This window comes from Sinohyriopsis cumingii, chromosome 17, assembly GCF_028554795.1.
Source record: "Sinohyriopsis cumingii isolate HCF-2022 chromosome 17, ASM2855479v2, whole genome shotgun sequence".
Taxonomy (NCBI): Eukaryota; Metazoa; Mollusca; class Bivalvia; order Unionida; family Unionidae; genus Sinohyriopsis; species Sinohyriopsis cumingii.
Genome location: NC_142977.1, coordinates 89,626,281 through 89,648,382, shown reverse-complemented (window position 1 = coordinate 89,648,382; position 22,102 = coordinate 89,626,281). Strand labels below are relative to the sequence as shown.

Below are 22,102 nucleotides of genomic sequence, written 5' to 3'. Positions count from 1 at the left end.
AATATCTTCTTTGACATTCTACTATCCATAACAAAATGGCAAGGTACATATGGCAGTATGATCCTTGACATTCTACTATCCAACTCTTAACACTTGGTGCACACCCAGCTGCAAAAAGTGCAGTACCAGGTTTCATGGTCACCAAACCAGGCCTCATGGTCACCATACCAGGCCTCATGGTCACCATACCAGATCTTGTGGCCACCAAATCTGGCCTCATTATCACCAAACTGTCAGAGCATAAAAAGGTGGACTAAAAACTGGGAAATCGTTTATTTTTATAACAATCCAAACTTTGATCCAAGAGAAAAATTGGCATTATCTAATTATTTGCATCTCAGCATATGTGCCAAATTTTAATGTGGATTATGAACTCTAAGTATAATTTTTAAATTTGGAGTTTTCTGTCTGTATTTCATGACACTAGAGTTAGGTCTGAATATTATAAAACTCTTGACTTTGAGTTGGAACATGATATTTTGTTTTGATCAGTCACAATGATACATTTGAAAGGTTGTTTCTGAGTGGCTGATAGTATGAATTTAATCTCAAACTCAGGCTCAGAGTTGTAAGATCTCCAATCCAGATCTGTTGTTGTTACATAATGAGCCAGTTAATGAGGATCTACATGATTGGCTCTACTTTATGATTTCAAACATACGCATACATGCCAACCATTACGCTTTTGGCATAATCATTACGCTTTTTTTTAACTAAATTATGCCTTACATGTAAGCGTATTTGCATTACGTGTTTTCAGTATGTCTCCCTCCCAAAAGAATTAATAATTTGTTTTCTTATTTTTATTAACATCCCATTAATCTTTCAGACCATATTCTAGAAAAAATGGCTTCTGTGTAACTACGACATAAGAGTTCACTTGTCCATAGCCTTATAGTATTATGTTCTATTATAGTAGCTGCCCTATTTCCAAGAAACATGGTGGTTTTACTGTCAAACTGGGTTTCTATTTATAGCGGCTGTATAGTTATTTAGGAGAGAACAGACTGGTTTCTACTTTTTAATCTTTGCTTGCAGATTCTTTGTTCTAGTTCATATTTGATACAGTACCAGTCTGTATGTATTTGGCACTAAGAGTCAAGTCAGATTTATTCTAGTAGATAAGTGTGTTAGAGCAAAAATGTTTTTCAGATAATTTCACAGATGAATTAGAAAAAGACGAAAAACTGATTCAAAGATGAATACTTAAATTAAACAATACAGCATTCCATTCTAGGGCAGCTTCACGCCCACTGCAGGCTGTGTGGAAAGGGTTTTAATATTGGTCATGATGGTAACACAAAGAAACCTTGAATTAGCTCTTTTACAAACCTCAATACTAAAGTAACTTTTAACTTTTTTTTGTTTTAAAGCATAACTAATAAATGCAGAGGCATCATTTACCGAGTTCTTAATAGAACACAGACTACATTGCAGTAGAAGACTACGTTGGTCCTTTGTTCAAAATGGATTTTTCCTGATTCCAAAATTGCAGAAAATATGCCTCTGCAAGAACAAAACTTCTAATATTGTTAGGTGTTTAGCAGAAGATAATTTGCTTAAAACTGCACAAGCCATGAAAATTGGGCCATTTAGTATTGCAACAGACAGGAGCAGTGATTATGATGACAAAAAGTTGTACCCAGTCTGTGTAAGAGACTTTGACAATGAAAAGAGCAAAGTCAGAGTGCTCTTTTTTCATTACCAGAATTAACATTAGATTCCACTGGAGAAAACATTCTTTATTAGCTTGATAATGCTTTGAATAAACGTAAGTTGGCAGAACTGTATGGGGTTTTCAGCTGATAATGCATCAGTGATTGGAATTCATAAACGAGTTGCATTCTATATTTTGAAAAATGTCTCCATCATTCTACATATCAGGTTGTCTCTGTCATATGATGCACCTTGCTGCATGAAAGGCTACTGATAAATTATAAGGATAACCCCTGAAGTATGAAGTTGGCATTCTACCTGACAATGTACTTCATGCAGACAGAGTTGATGTGCAATGGATATCTTATTTCCTTGTCAAAAGACCCAATAACTGGAAGATATAAATTTCCTCCTCTTTGTCAGGTTATGAAAGGAATATTGGTTCTTTACCATTCTAATACTGACTGTGAGAGATTGTTCAGTATTGGTAAGAAAAATAAAACTGAATTCAGATCCAGTCTCAGTAACCCAACACTTAGTGCTCTACTGGTGTGCAAAAAATTCATCGTCTTAGCTGGTACAAAGTGTCTTGAAATGCAATATGAGAGACTCTTGCTTTTTAAAGCTCAGAGTACTATATATGAAAATTTGAAGCAGTAATTGGTGTAAAAAGACCAGAAGGGGTAATTAAATCATTTTGTACATATGCTCATTGAATTTTAATTATGTGCTATGTGGATTACTATTTTTCTGCTTGGATTACTCTTTTTGTCCACTTGGATTACACTTTTTCCTTGCCAGGTGTTAGCATGTTTGTATACGTCTTAGACTCAGTTTAGCTGGCACATTATGTCATGGCATATAATGTTCTATGCTGTTGACAGGTTATCACATCTTATTTATATACAGATACAGTAGTTGGTATTGTCTAGCATGCAGATTTACCTTATATGTACAGATACAGTAGTTAGTATTGTCTAGCATGCAAATTTACCTTATATGTACAGATACATTAGTTGGTATTGTCTAACATGCAAATTTACCTTATATGTATAGATACAGTAGTTGGTATTTTCTAGCATGCAGATTTACCTTATATGTACAGATACAATAGTTGGTATTGTCTAGCATGCAAATTTACCATATATCTACAGATACATTAGTTGGTATTGTCTAGCATGCAGATTTACCTTATATGTACAGATACAGTAGTTGGTATTGTCTAGCATGCAAATTTACCTTATATGTACAGATATGTAGTTGGTATTGTCTAGCATGCAAATTTACCTTATATGTACAGATACATTAGTTGGTATTGTCTAGCATGCACATTTACCTTATATGTACAGATTTGTAGTTGGTATTTTCTAGCATGCACATTTACCTAATAGGAGGACAAGTAAGTGATACGTTCTGAAATAACTGGCATTACTTGATATTAGGTTAAGTCCAACTGCAAAGATACACAGATCTTGATCTGCCATCATGCTGGTAGATCAGAGTCTGTGTTGCTGTTCTAATCATTACTACTAAAAGAAACTCAAAGCTGCTTAGACCCAGGTCTGCTAGTAGTTAGCAGTAGTACTTGACTTATAAGCAAGTATATATGGTAATTGCATTTTGCATGTGAAAACCTATCTAGTCCTACAAAGTATGTTCATCTTTCTGTTAAAATATGTATTAATCCTACATGTGATATATGATTAAAAAAAACATGATGTCCCATCATTGAAAGTATTGTGATAAATGGTATTAGAATAACTAACATCTATTTAATTCTTTTGCAGCATAAATTTCGGCGCAAGGCCCGTGACATTTTGGACGGTCATCATCACAGATCCCGATTTGGTTTATCCCTGGCAGGCATCGGAGATATAGACTATGATGGCTACTTTGGTAATTTGACTTACCCACACATGTCAGTCAAGTTTTGACTATTGGGTTGGTAAGGGCCCTGCATCGAGATAAGGTTTCACTGAGTAATCACCATTTCTGGACAGTGGTACACATTCTTGTCAAGTCTTGTGAGACAAAGTATTTTTATAGTTTTTTTTATGTGAACTCAGTTTAGAAATTTTATGATGATGTACCACTAGAGAAAATCTGGGACTTTTTGAGTAAAAGCACTTTATATAACACAATTTAAGACTTGCATAATTTTCACCAGTGTCTTTTTATTAATACCTTTTATAGAATTTTAACATAGTTTATCTTTCTTCTTGTAGTACTAAATGGTTACTTTTATGTGGAAGGCTTTATCTTTCAAATAAATTTTGTTTTGCCAGTCTTTATCTTTGCAGGTTTAGAACTTGGCTTTTAATTGGCATGATGTAACCATTGTTATACTGACATGCCATGAAACCCTGCACTTTGACAGATGCATACTGTCTGTTGGTTTGTTTGTCAATCCATTCAAACTTCTTGTATCCAGCATAGATATGCCACCCTTTTACATAGTTGGATGTTGAAGTAGATGAAATACCTATTCAATGTGGATGCAACTTTCAAGGCTTGATTTTTTTAGATCCTCTTTTGATTGGAGTTATTAGAACTGGGTACCATGACAAATTTTGGTACTGCAGTATATGATTTTATTTCTGAATATACCACAATATGTATCATCATATTCAGCAGTTATATTAGGGACCAACAAATAAATGTTCTTGAACAGGGGCCTGGGATTTTGTTGTGGAAAATTTCCATTTATCAGTTGTTAAAAAAAATATCTTGTTCTGTTCTAATGAAAAATAACACCATATTTTATCTATTATGTTATTTTTTCAAACTTAATTATCTTAGATAAAACAAAATCAAATAACTCATCCCTGTGCCCCCAAATTAAATGGTCAGTGCCTTGTTGTTGATGAATTTGCTATGTGTATGTCGATTGTTGTTTACGTTGGACTCTTAAAAAATTTGTAACTACTAAGTGGGATGAATTAGCTTTCACTATAGCTGACACCCTGTAAAAGATATTATGCTGAAATTAAAGAGCACTCTGATAAAAATGGGAAGCACTGACAATGAAGCCTACACTTTACTAGCTTCACTATTGATATAAAAGGCAGGGAAACTTTCAGTGGGATGTTAATTCTCAGGCAAGATATTTTATCAGAGCTGGCCAGTAAACATAAAACACTTATTCATCAAATGAGAAAATATTTAGGGGACATGAGAAATTACATAAGTTTCAAACAGAAAACAATTGCTCTCCAGAAAATCATGGGATGATTTGCAGTCTTAAAAGAAATATATGTACTTAACATATTAACATACATTAATAAGTAACTAAAAATAAAATTTGTTTTATTCCAAATATTTTCCCAAACATTGGATTTGCCCCAATATCTTCCACAATATCCCATTTCGCCACCGACACATGTGGAACATGTGATTAAAGGATCATAAACTTAATTTTATTTGCAAATATTCAAAATTATCTTGTGACAAACAGAAGTGTTTTCTAAAATAAATATAAAAAAATTTTTATAATGATTTTGCCATGAAAAATGAAAACATGCTGTTGATGAAATTAAATTCTTAGTATGACTACTCAAAAGTTTTCATACATTACTAATGGAAATTACCGAAGCACTTTTACAATGAAAAAATACTGTGGTATGTACCAATGAAAAAATACCAGAGTAAACTGGTACTAGTAATACAGTACTATGCACCTCTAGGAGTTATCATTATTTTCCCATCTGTATTAACAGTTCCACTTAAGCAGATCCTGTTGCAATTTGGTGTGGATATGGTCACGTTGGCCTAGATGCACCTATTTTTGCATTTTGTCTCATCAGCACCTTTTTAAATTTAGTTATAGCCCTTAACTATTACCTTCATATCTTTAAACAGTATGCTACTTGTAACCAATATGTTATGCAAACTTTGCATATAATTGGATACTGTTGGTAGTTTAAGTGGTTATTGAATATATCTGTCAACTTTTCAGAAGCCAAGCAGGGAGAGGCAGTTAAAAATAGGGATATTGGGACCTAAAACTGGAAGTTTTTTTTGCAGCATTTGTTAAGGCCTGTTTTCACTAAATATTGACTGATCTTTCAGGTCCAATATGCATGAAATACTCAAAGGACGCGCTATTTCTCCATGTGACATGCCTTATTTTCCCCCAGGTTGTCCTTTTTTTCATATTCTGGTAGCTGTGGCCAAACTGCACAGTATCTTAAGGTTAGTCATAGGTAGACAAGGAAGTGTGATTAATGAACATGTAATTCTCATGTTAAAAGGACTGGCCTTCTGACATACTTTAAAGAAACCATTTTCCTACAGTGTGTTATCTAATAACCAGCAATTGATTGGCAAATAAATGATGCCCAGTTTTGTTGAAACTAACTCTGCCTAAATATGCAATTCCAAGCTACCATACATGTGGCAACTATTTTCCTACATTTTATATCCCATCTTATTTCCTTATTGTTAGCATGTAAGGCATTTAAAATTGTTTACTAAATAACATTTTTACCAGTATTCTGAATTAGTGTTTTGAGGGCACACATTCTGCCTGGTATGTTCCTTATAATTCCTACTTTTAATTGAATGATAGTAATTAACATTTGTATATATAGTACAGTTACTGCAGGTATTTACTTGTGTTAGTTTCTTTCTTGGTAATGGAGATACTACAGGTTTCACAGTGACCATTCTTGGCATTGAAACTAATTCCTTACAATTTTATTGCTTTGGTCTGTTTTTGTTGCATTTTATTTTCTGATTTTAGTACTGTTGTGGGTATAAAAAAAATCATAAAATTAAATGAATGATGTTTGAACTTGACATTCTGTTTACTGAGTAAATTTTTTTGTAGTGTGATAATGATTTCATCACAGAAATATTAAGAGGTGATGAAATAGAACATGACTTTTGTGGATTCGTATGATATATCTATTTATGTAGAATTATTTTTAGGAGAAGTGAAAATCAACAGACATAATGTAGCAATTGGGAATTCTTTGCAAAAACCAGGAGGTATTATGAAATTGGGAGGTATGCATGGAAGGACCTAAAAAATCTTGGATTTGTTTATTCCAGCATGAGAGTTGATTGGTATGATGTGTCTTTTAACCCTTTATCTCAGATAAGTGCCTTTGGACACCTACTCCATTCCCATGGAATTGCCTTTTGATGCCTCTTCACCATTCTCATGGAAGTGCCTATTGACGCCTGCTGTAAACATCAGCCATTTTGAGCAGGTTTACATAGCACTACCTTTAGGGAAAACCTCCTGTTAGATACTACATTTATTGATGACTATTATGTGACCAACCATAGCTGCCATTTCTCATACTCAAAATTTACAAGTTCTTCGTCTGCATCTCCATCACTAAGTCATCTGAATTTAATAAGGTGCTGCTATGAAAACCTGCTAAAAATGGCTGATGTTTACAGCAGGTGTCAAAAGGTGCTTCCATGCAAATGGAGTAAAGTCGTCAAAATACGTTTCCATGTGAATGGAGTAGAGGCGTATAAAGGTGCTTCCATGCGAATGGAATAGAGGCATCCAAATGTGCTTGCATGAGGTAATGGGTTAACAGTTAACAAGCTGTGTGTATGGAGTCAAATAGGTAACAGGTATTCTATTTATAGTGCACTACACTGGGTAACTTTGCTACATGTGTATCAAAGTGTTAAAACGCCATACACTTTATGAGAGGTTTCATCTTTCCACCTCCAGTTTTTGCCTTTGTCCATCAATATGTCCATTTTAGCAAATCTTTGTAACCAGCAGAACTTGGGAACCATTCCATATTTTCTGATGCAGTTTGAAGTATACATTTTTTTACAGCCCTTTTAAACATAGATCAGCCTTTTATAGGTTTTGTCTTGTAACCTCCATTTTGAATAGATTTATGGCCCATGACAATTAACTTCATATTTTCACATGCTTATAATTAACAAATCTCTGCAGCTGTTGACATGATTGGATGCCAGTTGGTATGTGAATTGCCAATTGCATGTAGATTTCCTTTTAAAGGTTTTATCTTGTTTGGTCAAATTGATGCAAATCCACCATCAAATATTTTCATTATTACAAAAGAATTAAAAACCTTCAAAAGATTAAAAGCCCTTCCAAATTTATAACAATATTACCAATTAGTCTTCAAATATGGCCACTATTACTAAAAAAAGAAAACTCTTTACTTGACTTCCTCTCAACACCTGATCAGAATTAGCTCAAATTTAACAGAAAGCTTCATGCTGCAAGGGCCTTTAAATTTTTTAAAATCCCCATTGTAGAAGGGGGCATGTAACTATTACAGTTTGTTTCTGTCTGTCTTTCCATATAGACTTCTTTCATACCTGAAGCATAGAGGGTTTATTGGAAGTTGCAGTATTTGTTATGTTTTTGTACATATTCTATCCATCCATCAATTCCTCCAATCCATTATCCACACTTTCAGTTCTGGAGCATAACTCTAAAACTGTTTAAGGAATCTCACTAGAACTCGGTACATATATTGATCAAATGCTTTTTGCTTTTCACTATGGTTGATTTTCAATATTTTTCATTTTTGTCCCTATTTTTTTTTGTACATTGACATACCAACTGCACTTTCATTTCAGATTCTAAAATCATTTAAGATATCTCGAAGAAAAAACTATATAATTAACTCATTCAGCCCCGATCCCATCTGTAGGCGTGATCAGGTTTCTGCATTCATTGGCCGATCACGCCTGTAGTCATGGTTTGTTTACTGCATTCAGTGGCCGATCCCGCCTTCAGTCATGATGGATGTATTTAGATACAACGTCTCTGATTGGTTACAAATTTTTTCTTTTTCAAGAACAAAACAATTATTAAACCAATCAGAAATGATTTTACTTTCATTTGTGGAAATTTTAATTGTTCAGAAGCCAAGGGTTACTGTTTGAGAGCAGTTTCACTACACATGTTCTGTTAATGAAAAATCGTAAATGATGGCAGATGTAAGAGTGAATTTTGATGAGAACAAAAATGAAGAGTTCTTGGGTTTGATCTTGAAAATATTGAGCAAGCTGAGGAAAGATATGTTCAGCAGCTGGATATTTTGTGAGATTTAGATTTGGACATAGAAGTTTCTGAGATTGAATCATCAGAAGGTGAGGATGCTGACAGTGATGATGATAGATTTGTTGTTGTTGTGGGGTTTAACGCCATTTTTCAGCACACGATAGGCTATGCATGGCGGCCAGTATTAATGGTGGAGGAAGAACCCGGGAAAACCTCGGGAAGAACCACCGACCCACGAGAAGCTACTGGCTAGCTTTCTCACATACCCACATTAGCCGAATCCTAGACTCGAACCCACGCAGACAGAGGTGAGATGGCAGTGATCTGTAACGGAGAGCGCTTTAGACCACTCGGCCACTCGGGGCCCCGATGATGATAGAGTTCTTGCTTATAAATATTGCACATAATTTTGTAAATAGTATATAGATAAGTTGTGAAAGACTTGGACAGATAGGAAAAAAATACATCCCTGTGTAGACAAGAGAAGAGAAATTAAGGCAAGAGTGAATGCATGTGCACAATGTTTTCAAAATTTTTCAAACAGGTAAAAACTCTCAGGCAAAGCAGCTAGACACAGCTTAGTGCTTCTGGGGCATAGCAGCAGAGATACTGATAACAGTGCTGGGGCTGAATGAGTTAATGCATTTGTTGCATACATGCCAACCATTATGCTTTTGGCATAATCATTATGCTTTTTCTCCCCAATTATGTTTTATGCTTGCCTGCGTCTGGATTTCACCTTTATGATACATTAAAATTAAAATAAAGCAAATAAAGTCATGTTTATCATTTTATTACCATCCCTTTAACTCCACACATCATATAAATTAGAGAATATTCTAAAAAGGAAGACTAGTGTGTAAGACTAGCAAAAGAGAACAATATAATTTCCTTATTTTCTATTTATAGCAGCTGCATATGATACATTTCTAAGAAAACAGATATGTTTCTTAAATTTAGAACCTTGTCTCACCAGTTCATTATATTTGAACAAATATTTAGGTAGTGGACCAGTCTATACTTTACAAAATAATGGTGCCAGAAACAGGCTTTACAGATGTGACTCCTGGATGTTAAATGACTGAAAAATGTTAGAAGAGATGGCTCTCAAAACATGTTGAATCAGAAAAAGGGCAGCTCACTAGCGCTTTGCAAATGTTAGAATAAGATCATGAGAGTGATGTAATACAGCACTCCAGTTTGACACATCATCATGTTCGTTGCAGAATTAGAATTTAGTGGGCTTGACTCTGCAATCATTCTGCAAAATCTGGATCTATGGAGTTTTTGAAGTAACAGTTGTATATAAATAATTTGTCATTGTTTTGTGTTTGTATGCTTGTACAAATTCCCATAGATTTTGATCATTTGTGACAAGAATTTTAACCAGCTGCAGGTCCTGATCAGCAGCAAAAATAAATACACATTTTTTATACTGTTTTCTGTAATTATGTAATGTAATATGTGTGTTACACTTTTTATGTGCACATTATGCTTTTTTGCCACTTAAGTTAATAATAATTATGCTTATACATATCACTGGGTTGCATGTATGTTATTGGTTTATTACCAATAATTTTCTAATGTTAAGCTTTTTAAAGTATAACTATCAAGGCCTACTTGATCAAAGACCTACTTGATCAAAGGCCATCTTGATCAAAGGCCTTCTTGATCAAAGACCTACTTGATCTAAATATTTAGTTTTGAACTCTTTTGCAATCTCTACAGCTTTTCAAGATTTGAATGTGATATTATGTACATCAGTACTATCAAAGCCACTAGTTGGGATATACTGTTGTCAGAATTTAGTAGAATACTGCTTTTCAGTTACATATGATATGACACTGACACAGCTGTAATTGTCCCTACAAAGCCAAACGAGCTCATTAAGCTTTACAAGTGAGGCTAACAATGTCAGCATAGAATTTAGTTTGCCATACTTGTTGGGAGATGTTGGGTCCTATAGACATGTATGCAATTTGCATTACTTATCAGGTATTCTTTTGAGCGCCATGGTGGTAAATATACCAAGAGATCTACAAATCTCTATAATTGAAAGTACTAATGTTTACATAATTATCAGTGTTTGAATCGTAGATGTCAATGATTTTAAGGTTCATAGCATTAATCATCACTTGCAGCCCAACAGAAAATATACCTCATACCTACAGTCTTAACAGACTATGATTTTGATAGGATAAAACTACCAAAGAATTAATGTTAATGAGACTCCTGGTGGGCAGTGCAGTGTTTAAAGGAATAATTTATATTTTATTTAAGTTTTTTTACAGATAGTGCTTTAATTTTTTTTCAAGGTAATAAAAATTGGAAATTAAGCTAATTAATGTTAATCATAATGATTTTGCTTCACTTTATTATTTACTAATTAAGTAAATTCAGCAAATATGGAGTGTAGAATGGTTACCATATATTCTCATTTATAAGTAAAGTCTAACTTCATACTGCATTGACCCAGATTTGCATTGCATAATGCACTAGCAGATCTGGGTCTATGCAGTTTGTTAGGAGTAATCAGTAACACAATCACAATAAATCCTGATCTGCCAGCATATTACATGACAGCAATTCAGGGTCTTTGCCGTTTTATAGTTGAACTTGACTTTTGACTTGCAAGCAAATATGTACAGTAAATAAAAAAGTCACTAATTGGCAAAATATTCACCTATATGCAATTGTAAATTTAACTTGAGTACATTTAATTTGAGTAACTATTTCTAATCATTTATGATTTAGTAGAATGTGAATATGTTTTGCCTGTCTGTCTATTTTAAGATCTGGCAGTTGGAGCTCCATATGGTGGAAAAGATGGCAGAGGAGCAGTTTATATTTATCATGGCTCAGTTGAGGGAATTATTACTGACGTTCAGCAGGTAGTATAGTCATTAATTGAATGTCATATTCAGATGTTTGGACACATCCACTCCAAGGCTTTTATTTGATTGTGTCTGTCAGTCTATCTGTTTGTATTGCATTAAGACTGGTTAATATTTAAATTTAGCTCAGCTTCTCAGATACTATTTCTTGTGTAGTCATGTTACTTGATGTGTAGGTGCATCATGAGAATTAGACTGGATAAATTTTGTCACTGTAACTAGAATTTCATGCTCCAGTGATCTGCATTAAATTTTGCTTTTTGCTCTGTTTCTCAAATAATATTGCTTATAAAGTAATGTAACTTGATATGTAAATCTTTCTTTTTCATTAAGAAAATATGTATTTGCAGTTGGTCATACTTACATGACAATTGTCTTTTTATACACAGTAAATGTTACACACAGTAAATGTTACTTGTTATACACAGTAAATGTTATACATAGTAAATGTTACTTGTTATACACAGTAAATGTTATTTATTATACACAGTAAATGTTACTTGTTATACACAGTAAATGTTACTTGTTATACGCAGTAAATGATGCCCAAGTTAATAATAAACATGTTATCTTTAGATGTGTGGCAGACATAGTTTTCCCCCATTTCATAAGTGAATAATATAAGTAGCCGTATGGTTTATTCATTGCATGTATTTATCCAGAATTCTCTGCATTTTGCTACTGTCTGTTGCCATTTCTAAAAGTGGACAAAGTTGGTTTTTTCTGTTATTGGAGTTGAGAAATCTGAAGAAATTTGCTTTTGTGGCAAAGTATTGTCACACTCATGGTTCATTAAGTTTCAGGATGGTGTCAAAATTCAGTCAAATGCAGCAGCGACTATTTTGGCTCCATCAGAGTTCTACCACTCCTTGTGGATTTCTATTTCGACCCCATCAGAGTTCTACCACTTCTTGTGGATTTCTATTTTGACCCCATCAGAGTTCTACCACTCCTTGTGGATTTCTATTTTGACCCCATCAGAGTTCTACCACACCTTTTGGATTTCTATTTTGACCCCATCAGAGTTCTACCACTCCTTGTGGATTTCTATTTTGACTCGATAGAAATCTTCCAGTCATTGTGGATTTCTGTTTCAACCCCATCAGAGATCTACCACTCCTTGTGGATTTCTGTTTTGTCTTGACTTGGAAAAGAACTGCACTATAGATGAAGTTCCCTCTCATGCCTGGGAGACTGTACTATAGCCATAGAACTGGTTCCCTCTCATGCCATTTAGACTACTAGGCTATAAATCAAGTGCCCTCTCAGGCTAATTAGACTGTACTAGACTGTAGATCAGGTGCCCTCTCAGGCTAATCAGGTTGCCTCTCAGGCTAGTTAGACTGTACTATGCTATAGATCAGGTTGCTTCTCATGCTAATCAGACTGTACTAGACTGTAGATCAGGTTCCCTGTCATGCTAATTAGACTGTAATAGACTTTATATCAGGTGCCCTCTCAGGCTAATTAGACTACTAGGCTATAGATCAGGTTGCCTCTCAGGCTAGTTAGACTGTACTAGGCTATAGATTAGGTTCGCTCTCATGCTAATCAGACTGTACCAGACAAGATCAGGTGCCCTCTCATGCTAATCAGACTGTATTAGGCTATATATTAGATTCCCCCTCAGGCCAATTAGACTGTATTGATCCTATTTACAAAAATAGAGAATGTCAAATGCTCAAATGATAACTCAAACATGGGCATTGTTTATCCTTTTGTAATGTACATCAAGTACAAAGAGCATAACCAGATCTGATGTTCCATCATTTCATGTTAGGTCTCGGTCCTTCTGTTGAGTGGGCTGCCCATTATGTATGGATGATTATTACACTCTCATTTTGTATAATAGTTGTACATTTCTCTCAAGGCAATAGAAGCAGAGGCAGCATTGACAGGCCTTACAACATTTGGATGGTCTTTGTCCGGAGGTATAGATATGGATGAAAATAGGTATCCAGGTAAGAAAATCTGACATTTTGCTCTCCAATTAACCCGTGATTTACATGCATCGAAAATTGAATATTTAACACCCAGATCTGTCATCACATAATATTATAGACTCAGATCTGTCATTACATGTTACAAACCCAGATATGTCAGTGTATTCTTAATGACCATGATCTTTCATCACGTAATATTATAGACTCAGATCTGTCATTACATGTAACAAACCCAGATATGTCAGTGTATACTTAATGACCATGATCTATCATCACATGTTATAGACTCAGATCTGTCATTACATGTTACAAACCCAGATATGTCAGTGTATACTTAATGACAATGATCTGCCATCACGTAATATTATAGACTCATATCTGTCATTTATTATAGATCTACTACTGCATAATAATAGATATACAGACATGTCATTGCATGATATTTTGGACTCAAATATATCATTGCATATTGCTATAGACCCAACTCTCTCACTGCATAATATAACATAATATAACAAACCCATGTCTGTCATAACCCTTTACCTAATGCAAGTGCCTTTGGATGCCTCAACTCCATTCGCATACAAGTGCCTTTGGACGCCTCTACCCGATTCGCATACAAGCACATTTTGATTCCTGCTGTAAACATCAGCCATTTTGAGCAGGTTTTCGTAGTACCACCTTCAGGGGAAAAACCCCTATTAGATACTACATTCATTTCTGTGAATGACCATTTTGTCAGATCATGTGGTTGCTGTTTATGCTTTGGTAGAAATCTGCTATTTAAAGTAACTGGATCATATTCTCCACTCTCCAAAATGGAGGTCGCAGATTTCATTCAGTACTTAAGAAGTTTTCACGATTAGAATCACAACTATGAAAGCTTCAATAACTTATGTAAAGGCTCTGATATTGATGTAGGCAGCAATTAGTTTTTATAAATTATCAAATTCAGATGACTTAGTGATGATGACGCAGACAAAGAACTTGTAAATTTCGAGTGTGGGAAATGGCAGCTATGGTTGGTCACATGGCTTCACTGACTTGATGGTGAATGAGTTCTCTCAAGATTTTAAAGCACATAAAAAAAAATTCCGTGAAAATAATTACACAGCTATAACGATTGGACTTTACTCTTAAATTTTTCCACACATAATAGATGTGTACCAAAAATGTAAAATGGTTAGAATTGCTGCTAAAGGTAACATACACTACACTGCTTAACATTTAACAGGCAGGCCTGTGTATGGAGTTTAACCCTTTACCTCATAGAGCATAGTGACAAAGTGCAGCTCGCTATACATAGAACACAGGTTACCTAGTCGACCGCATACACATAGCTTGCCTGTGAACTATTAAGCAATGTAGTGTATGTTACGTTTAACAGCAATTTTAACCATTTTACATTTTTGGTACACATCTATTACATGTGGAACAATTTAAGAGTAAAGTCCGATTGTTATAGCTGTGTAATTATTTATCACGGAAGAATTTGTTATGTGCTTTAAAATCTGGAGAGAATTCGTTCACCGTCATGTCAGTGAGGCCGTGTGAACAACCGTAGAGCTGCCATTTCTCATACTCGAAATTTACAAGTTTTTCATCTGTGTCTACATCACTAAGTCACCTAAATTTGATAATTTATAAAAACTAATTGCAGCCTATATCAATATCAGAGCCTTTACCTAGGTTATTGAATCTTTCATAGTTGTGATTCTAATCATGAAAACTTCGTAAGTACTGAATGAAATCTGCGACCGCCATTTTGGAGAGTGGAGATTACGACCCAGTTACTTTAAATAGCAGATATCGACCAGTACATAAACAGTGACCACGTGATCTGACGTAATTGTCATTCACAGAAATGAATGTAGTATCTAATAAGGGGTTTTCCCCGAAGGTGGCGCTACGAAAACCGGCTTAAAATGGCCGTTGTTTACAGCAGATGTAAAAAGGTGCTTCTATGGGACTTTTGTAGAAGCGTCAAAAGTCGCTTCGATGCGACTTTTGTAGAGGCGTCCAAAGACGGTTGTATGAGGTAAAGGGTTAATAGGTAACAGGTGTTCTATTTATAGAGCACTGCACTGGGTAACTTTGCTACATGTGTATGAAGGGCTAAAAAGTCATACACCCAATGAGGTAAAGGGATAGCATAATATAGTAGGCCAAGCTTTGTCATTATGTAACATTGTTGACCCATATCTACCATTACAAATTATAAATACAGATCAGTCATAATATAATATAATCTAGATTTATTATTACATAATATTATTGACTTGGGTCTGCCATTACATAACATTATAGATCCAGATCTGTTATTTACTTCATATTAATAATGTCATTGCATAATATAATAGATATATAAAGTCAGGGTCTGTGTCATTCACTTTATATCAGTCATATAATAAACATTATATAATCTAATGTCTGCATGTACATTTATTGTGGTGGCAAATCAGCAAGTCCTAACCTAATGATAAGTCATATTTATCAAAGTAGCCTTCTATCCACAGCATTTGACATTTCTTTTGGGCTGACTACATTTGCAGTCAGTATCTAATCTGGCTAGTTATATCCATGCAGTATAGAGCCAGGATATATAGTAATCCTTTTGTCAGTCCATCCATCCATCCTTCCATCTGGCACTGATTAGTGTAGCTAGCTGCACATCACATATTTCTTTATGGATTGCCATAAAACCTTGTAAATATTATGGTCATCTGCTAAACATGCACATATCAACATATCATTTTGCTGCCACAAATAATTTAGAGTTATTGCCCATTTTTCTTGTTGCAGTTTATATTTGCACATCCAGTCCATAATTTTTGATGGATTACAATGAAACATGGTAAATAGTAACACTGTGTACATATCAACAAATCACATTGCTCCAACAATTTTGTTTCAAGGTATTTCCATTTTTGAAATATTGCAGAATGCTGTGTATGACATAATCTTGTTTGTGCAACTAATCTCAGGTTTTTAATGGATTTCCATGAATCTTGGTAAATATTATGGTCATAAGTCACAAGGTTTTTTGAGTTATGGCCAGTTTTGTTATTTAGCATAATGTATATGACACACTTTTGTTAGTGTGACTATTCCTGCAGTTTCTGATAGATTGCCTTGAAACATAAATGTTATGTTCATCGCATGAAGATGTGCAGATCTAAAACTCACTTTGTGCCTGCAATTTATGCTAGAGTTATTGCCCTTTGTTTAATCTTAAATGAAAATGGTGCCAATCTTATATCCATTATTGCCTTGACAATGGCCTTCTTGAAATTCATAATATTGCTACCACTTTTGAATGGATGACTTGTTATTTTTACAAAAGGATGATCCTATCAACATGAGTTTTCAATAAAAGACCTGTTACAATGTTTAATTGGGCATAAATGCCAACTTTACATCCATCTTGGGGAGGCCCCAAGTGGCCGAGTGGTCTAAAGCGCTCTCCGTCACGGATCACTGCCATCTCACCTCTGTCTGCGTGGGTTTGAGTCTCAGGCTTGGCAAACGTGGATATGTGAGAAAGCTTGCCGGTAGCTTCTCATGGGTCAGTGGTTCTTTCCAGGGTTTTCCCGGTTCTTCCTCCACCATTAATACTGGCCGCCATGTATAGCCTATCTTGTGCTGAAAAATGGCGTTAAACCCTATAACAACAACAACAGTAACAACATCCATCTTGAAAATTTTTTATTGCTGAAAGATATGAAATGTTATCAGCAATCAGCAGTTCAGGAAAAGACATTGTCTTATTGTGGATTAAAGGGAATTCTTTTCAGTCAGTATGGCATCAGTCGCTTTGAGTGACTGTGTTTGTTAGAGTTCTTGACCCTTTTATAGCTTAATGTGGTGTATGACACATTTCTGTTCCTGCAACTCATGTCACAGTTATTGATGGATTGTCATGAAACTTTGTAAATATTATAGTCATCATCTGAAAATGCACAAATAAATCCCTTTGCTCACACAATTGTTTGTTTTACTCTCTGGTCATAGACCAGAAGACCTGGCAGAATGGCTTCTTGTCTCTCATCCTTTGAGCCATTAGCACAGATTTGTTATCATTAAGCCTCCTAAACTACTTGCAGGATTGCCATGCTTTGACATCCAGTATGACTGCTACAATGGCCATTTTGAAAATCGTTATTGCTACATCTCCTGAGCAGATGGTTATATCAACATTAGGTGTTCACTAAAAGACATGATGTCAGTTTGTTCCTAAATGAAACTGATGATGACCTGATATCCAATATGGCCACCATGGCAGTCATTATGAAAATTTTATCACTAATCCTCCTAAACAGAAAATCATATTGACATGGAATTTTCACTAAAAGGCTTTTGTGATATCTGGTTGGTCCTAAATGTAAATGTAGCCAATTTTGCATCCAAAATAGCTGCCATGATGGTCATCTTGAAAATCTTGTTATAGCTACACTTCCAGAATGGATGGTCATGCACTTTTAAGCAAAAGTTTTTTGTGATATCTTGTTGGTCCTAAATGGAATCATGTCAATCTTACATCCAATATGGCTGCTGTGGTTACCCTCTTCTCCCCTGTGTTATGTCTTTATTATCAAAAGATCTTATGCAAGCTGTGTCAACTGAAGCATTGTATGTTAAAGAGAGGGTTGAGGTATAACAGGAGTATTTACTGAGCTAGTACATCTTTCTTTTACTCTGGTAGTGAACACACCTCTAAATAGAAATTTTTTGACATCCATTCCTGGTCACATGCACAGGTGTAACTGACTGGCTTAAAAAAGTTCTACTTATGTTCCATGAACAAATCCTTTGATAACCATGGCATATTTCAAATCTAGTGTGTTTCAAATTCTGTGCAAAGAATAAAGTGACAACTGTAACTAATTTATCTTTTCAGATCTTTTAATTGGGGCTCAAAATTCTGCCAAGGCAATATTTTTGAGGTAAGACAAGCAAATACACATGCCATTTTATGTACATAAAGTGAATTGATTTGATATTAGACAATGAGACAGACCTGCAAGTTACTATAAGGCTTACTGAATGGACATTTAAATTACAGACTTTAGAACCAATAGCCAAAATATGATCATTGCAGTTAAATCTGGTTATTGAATTTTCTGTGATTGGTCTGGATCCATGTTTTCATTCATTTGAGTTGGTCAGAGAACTTTACTAACTTTGCAGGATACCGCAGACACTTTAATCTTTCAATGTTATTTGTGTAAAATTTGTTCATGATCATAAGTTATTCAGCATTATAGTATTATCTAAAATTTCTAAACTATCATGTGTGGAAGTTTTATCCATATGGCTAAGTTTTCAAGATGTATGAAACTTGGTCACAAATCAAACATATTAACATCATGAAATGATACAAAATATTAGAAAATTGCAAACAGTATCTACAGTATTTTCATGTCAGATCTGAACTTGGTAAAAATATATTAATACAGCAGAGATGCTAACTTTTTCTGGATTTTGTACAGTGATTACAAATATTTATTGAAAATTCTACATTCCATATTATATTGATGAAATTCCAGAAAATCTAGATTTTTATAATGAATTTTATGTGGATACACGTAAGAAAAAATCACACATCAGCACTTGTATTATAGACTGGTACATAAAGAGTAGTTTCCTAAAGTGAAAGAAAATGGATTGTACAATGCAAGAAACCAGATGAATAGAATAAACAGTGAAGAATGGCAGCATAGATACAGAGAAAAGGAAGAGGAAGAAAATTCATGAAGAAAACTAACATTTATGGTTTGTTTGCATTATTGCCATCAATATTGAAGGAATTTATATTTTTGGAATTAGAGCGATGAGTAAACCTTTTAGTCTAATTAAACCTTAATTGTTACTATGTACCTAAATTATTACTGACTACCTGAATTGTTACTAGTTTTGTACAAGTATGTACTGGCTCATAGGCAGATGCAATATGTACACAAGTTGTTTTTACTTTGAATGAATGTGTTATCTATTTTGGCAACTGCCTTGATTTTAAAAAGCTGATGCTAGAAATCTTCATTGGTTGGCATCTCTGATACAGAATTTTCCAAGTGAAACCTAAGCTTCATGCTAGAAATCTTCATTGGTTGGCAACTCTGATACAGAATTTTCCAAGTGAAACCTAAGCTTCATGCTTGAAATCTTCATTGGTTGACATCTATGATACAGAATTTTCCAAGTGAAACCTAAGCTTGAAGCTAGAAATCTTCATTGGTTGGCATCTATGATTCTCTGATACAGAATTTTCCAAGTGAAACCTAAGCTTCATGCTAGAAATCTTCATTGGTTGGCATCTCTGATACAGAATTTTCCAAGTGAAACCTAAGCTTCATGCTAGAAATCTTCATTGGTTGACAACAGTGATACCGAATTTTCCAAGTGAAACCTAAGCTTGAAGCTAGAAATCTTCATTGGTTGGCATCTATGATTCTCTGATACAGAATTTTCCAAGTGAAACCTAAGCTTCATGCTAGAAATCTTCATTAGTTGACATCAATGATACAGAATTTTCCAAGTGAAACCTAAGCTTGAAGCTAGAAATCTTCATTGGTTGGCATCTATGATTCTCTGATACAGAATTTTCCAAGTGAAACCTAAGCTTCATGCTAGAAATCTTCATTGGTTGGCAACTCATACAGAATTTTCCAAGTGAAACCTAAGCTTCATGCTAGAAATCTTCATTGGTTGGCATCTCTGATACAGAATTTTCCAAGTGAAACCTAAGCTTGAAGCTAGAAATCTTCATTGGTTGGCATCTATGATTCTCTGATACAGAATTTTCCAAGTGAAACCTAAGCTTGATGCTAGAAATCTTCATTGGTTGACATCAATGATACAGAATTTTCCAAGTGAAACCTAAGCTTGAAGCTAGAAATCTTCATTGGTTGGTATCTATGATACAGAATTTTCCAAGTGAAACCTAAGCTTCATGCTAGAAATCTTCATTGGTTGGCATCTCTGATACAGAATTTTCCAAGTGAAACCTAAGCTTCATGCTAGAAATCTTCATTGGTTGACATCAGTGATACAGAATTTTCCAAGTGAAACCTAAGCTTCATGCTAGAAATCTTCATTGGTTGACATCTATGATACAGAATTTTCCAAGTCAAACCTAAGCTTGATGCTAGAAATCTTCATTGGTTGGTATCTATGATACATAATTTTCCAAGTGAAACCTAAGCTTCATGCTAGAAATCTTCATTGGTTGGCATCTCTGATACAGAATTTTCCAAGTGAAACCTAAGCTTCATGCTAGAAATCTTCATTGGTTGACATCAGTGATACAGAATTTTCCAAGTGAAACCTAAGCTTGAAGCTAGAAATCTTCATTAGTTGGCATCTATGATTCTCTGATACAGAATTTTCCAAGTGAAACCTAAGCTTCATGATAGAAATCTTCATTAGTTGACATCAATGATACAGAATTTTCCAAGTGAAACCTAAGCTTGAAGCTAGAAATCTTCATTGGTTGGCATCTATGATTCTCTGATACAGAATTTTCCAAGTGAAACCTAAGCTTGATGCTAGAAATCTTCATTGGTTGGCATCTATGATACAGAATTTTCCAAGTGAAACCTAAGCTTGATGCTAGAAATCTTCATTGGTTGGTATCTATGATACAGAATTTTCCAAGTGAAACCTAAGCTTCATGCTAGAAATCTTCATTGGTTGGCATCTCTGATACAGAATTTTCCAAGTGAAACCTAAGCTTCATGCTAGAAATCTTCATTGGTTGACATCAGTGATACAGAATTTTCCAAGTGAAACCTAAGCTTGAAGCTAGAAATCTTCATTGGTTGGCATCTATGATTCTCTGATACAGAATTTTCCAAGTGAAACCTAAGCTTCATGCTAGAAATCTTCATTAGTTGACATCAATGATACAGAATTTTCCAAGTGAAACCTAAGCTTGAAGCTAGAAATCTTCATTGGTTGGCATCTATGATTCTCTGATACAGAATTTTCCAGGTGAAACCTAAGCTTCATGCTAGAAATCTTCATTGGTTGGCAACTCTGATACAGAATTTTCCAAGTGAAACCTAAGCTTCATGCTTGAAATCTTCATTGGTTGGCATCTCTGATACAGAATTTTCCAAGTGAAACCTAAGCTTGAAGCTAGAAATCTTCATTGGTTGGTATCTATGATACAGAATTTTCCAAGTGAAACCTAAGCTTGAAGCTAGAAATCTTCATTGGTTGGCATCTATGATTCTCTGATACAGAATTTTCCAAGTGAAACCTAAGCTTGATGCTAGAAATCTTCATTGGTTGGCATCTATGATACAGAATTTTCCAAGTGAAACCTAAGCTTCATGCTAGAAATCTTCATTGGTTGACATCAGTGATACAGAATTTTCCAAGTGAAACCTAAGCTTGAAGCTAGAAATCTTCATTGGTTGGCATCTATGATTCTCTGATACAGAATTTTCCAAGTGAAACCTAAGCTTCATGCTAGAAATCTTCATTGGTTGGTATCTATGATACAGAATTTTCCAAGTGAAACCTAAGCTTGATGCTAGAAATCTTCATTGGTTGGTATCTATGATACAGAATTTTCCAAGTGAAACCTAAGCTTC

At 34.7% G+C, this 22,102-nt stretch overlaps 1 protein-coding gene across 3 annotated transcripts in view; it reads left to right on the top strand.

Moving 5' to 3' along the window:
* LOC149779392 (integrin alpha-PS2-like) overlaps positions 1-22,102 on the top strand; it is a 305,876-nt gene that overhangs the window by 163,130 nt on the left and 120,644 nt on the right. For all 3 annotated transcript variants that reach the window (XR_016415642.1, XM_089940054.1, XM_089940053.1), the window contains exons 13-16: positions 3,444-3,552; positions 11,462-11,559; positions 13,433-13,523; positions 18,403-18,448. Coding sequence is in view for 2 of the 3 variants with exons in the window: in XM_089940054.1 (XP_089796180.1) it covers positions 3,444-3,552; positions 11,462-11,559; positions 13,433-13,523; positions 18,403-18,448 (344 nt within the window). In the remaining variant the exon portion in view is untranslated. The remainder of the gene's footprint in view (positions 1-3,443; positions 3,553-11,461; positions 11,560-13,432; positions 13,524-18,402; positions 18,449-22,102) is intronic.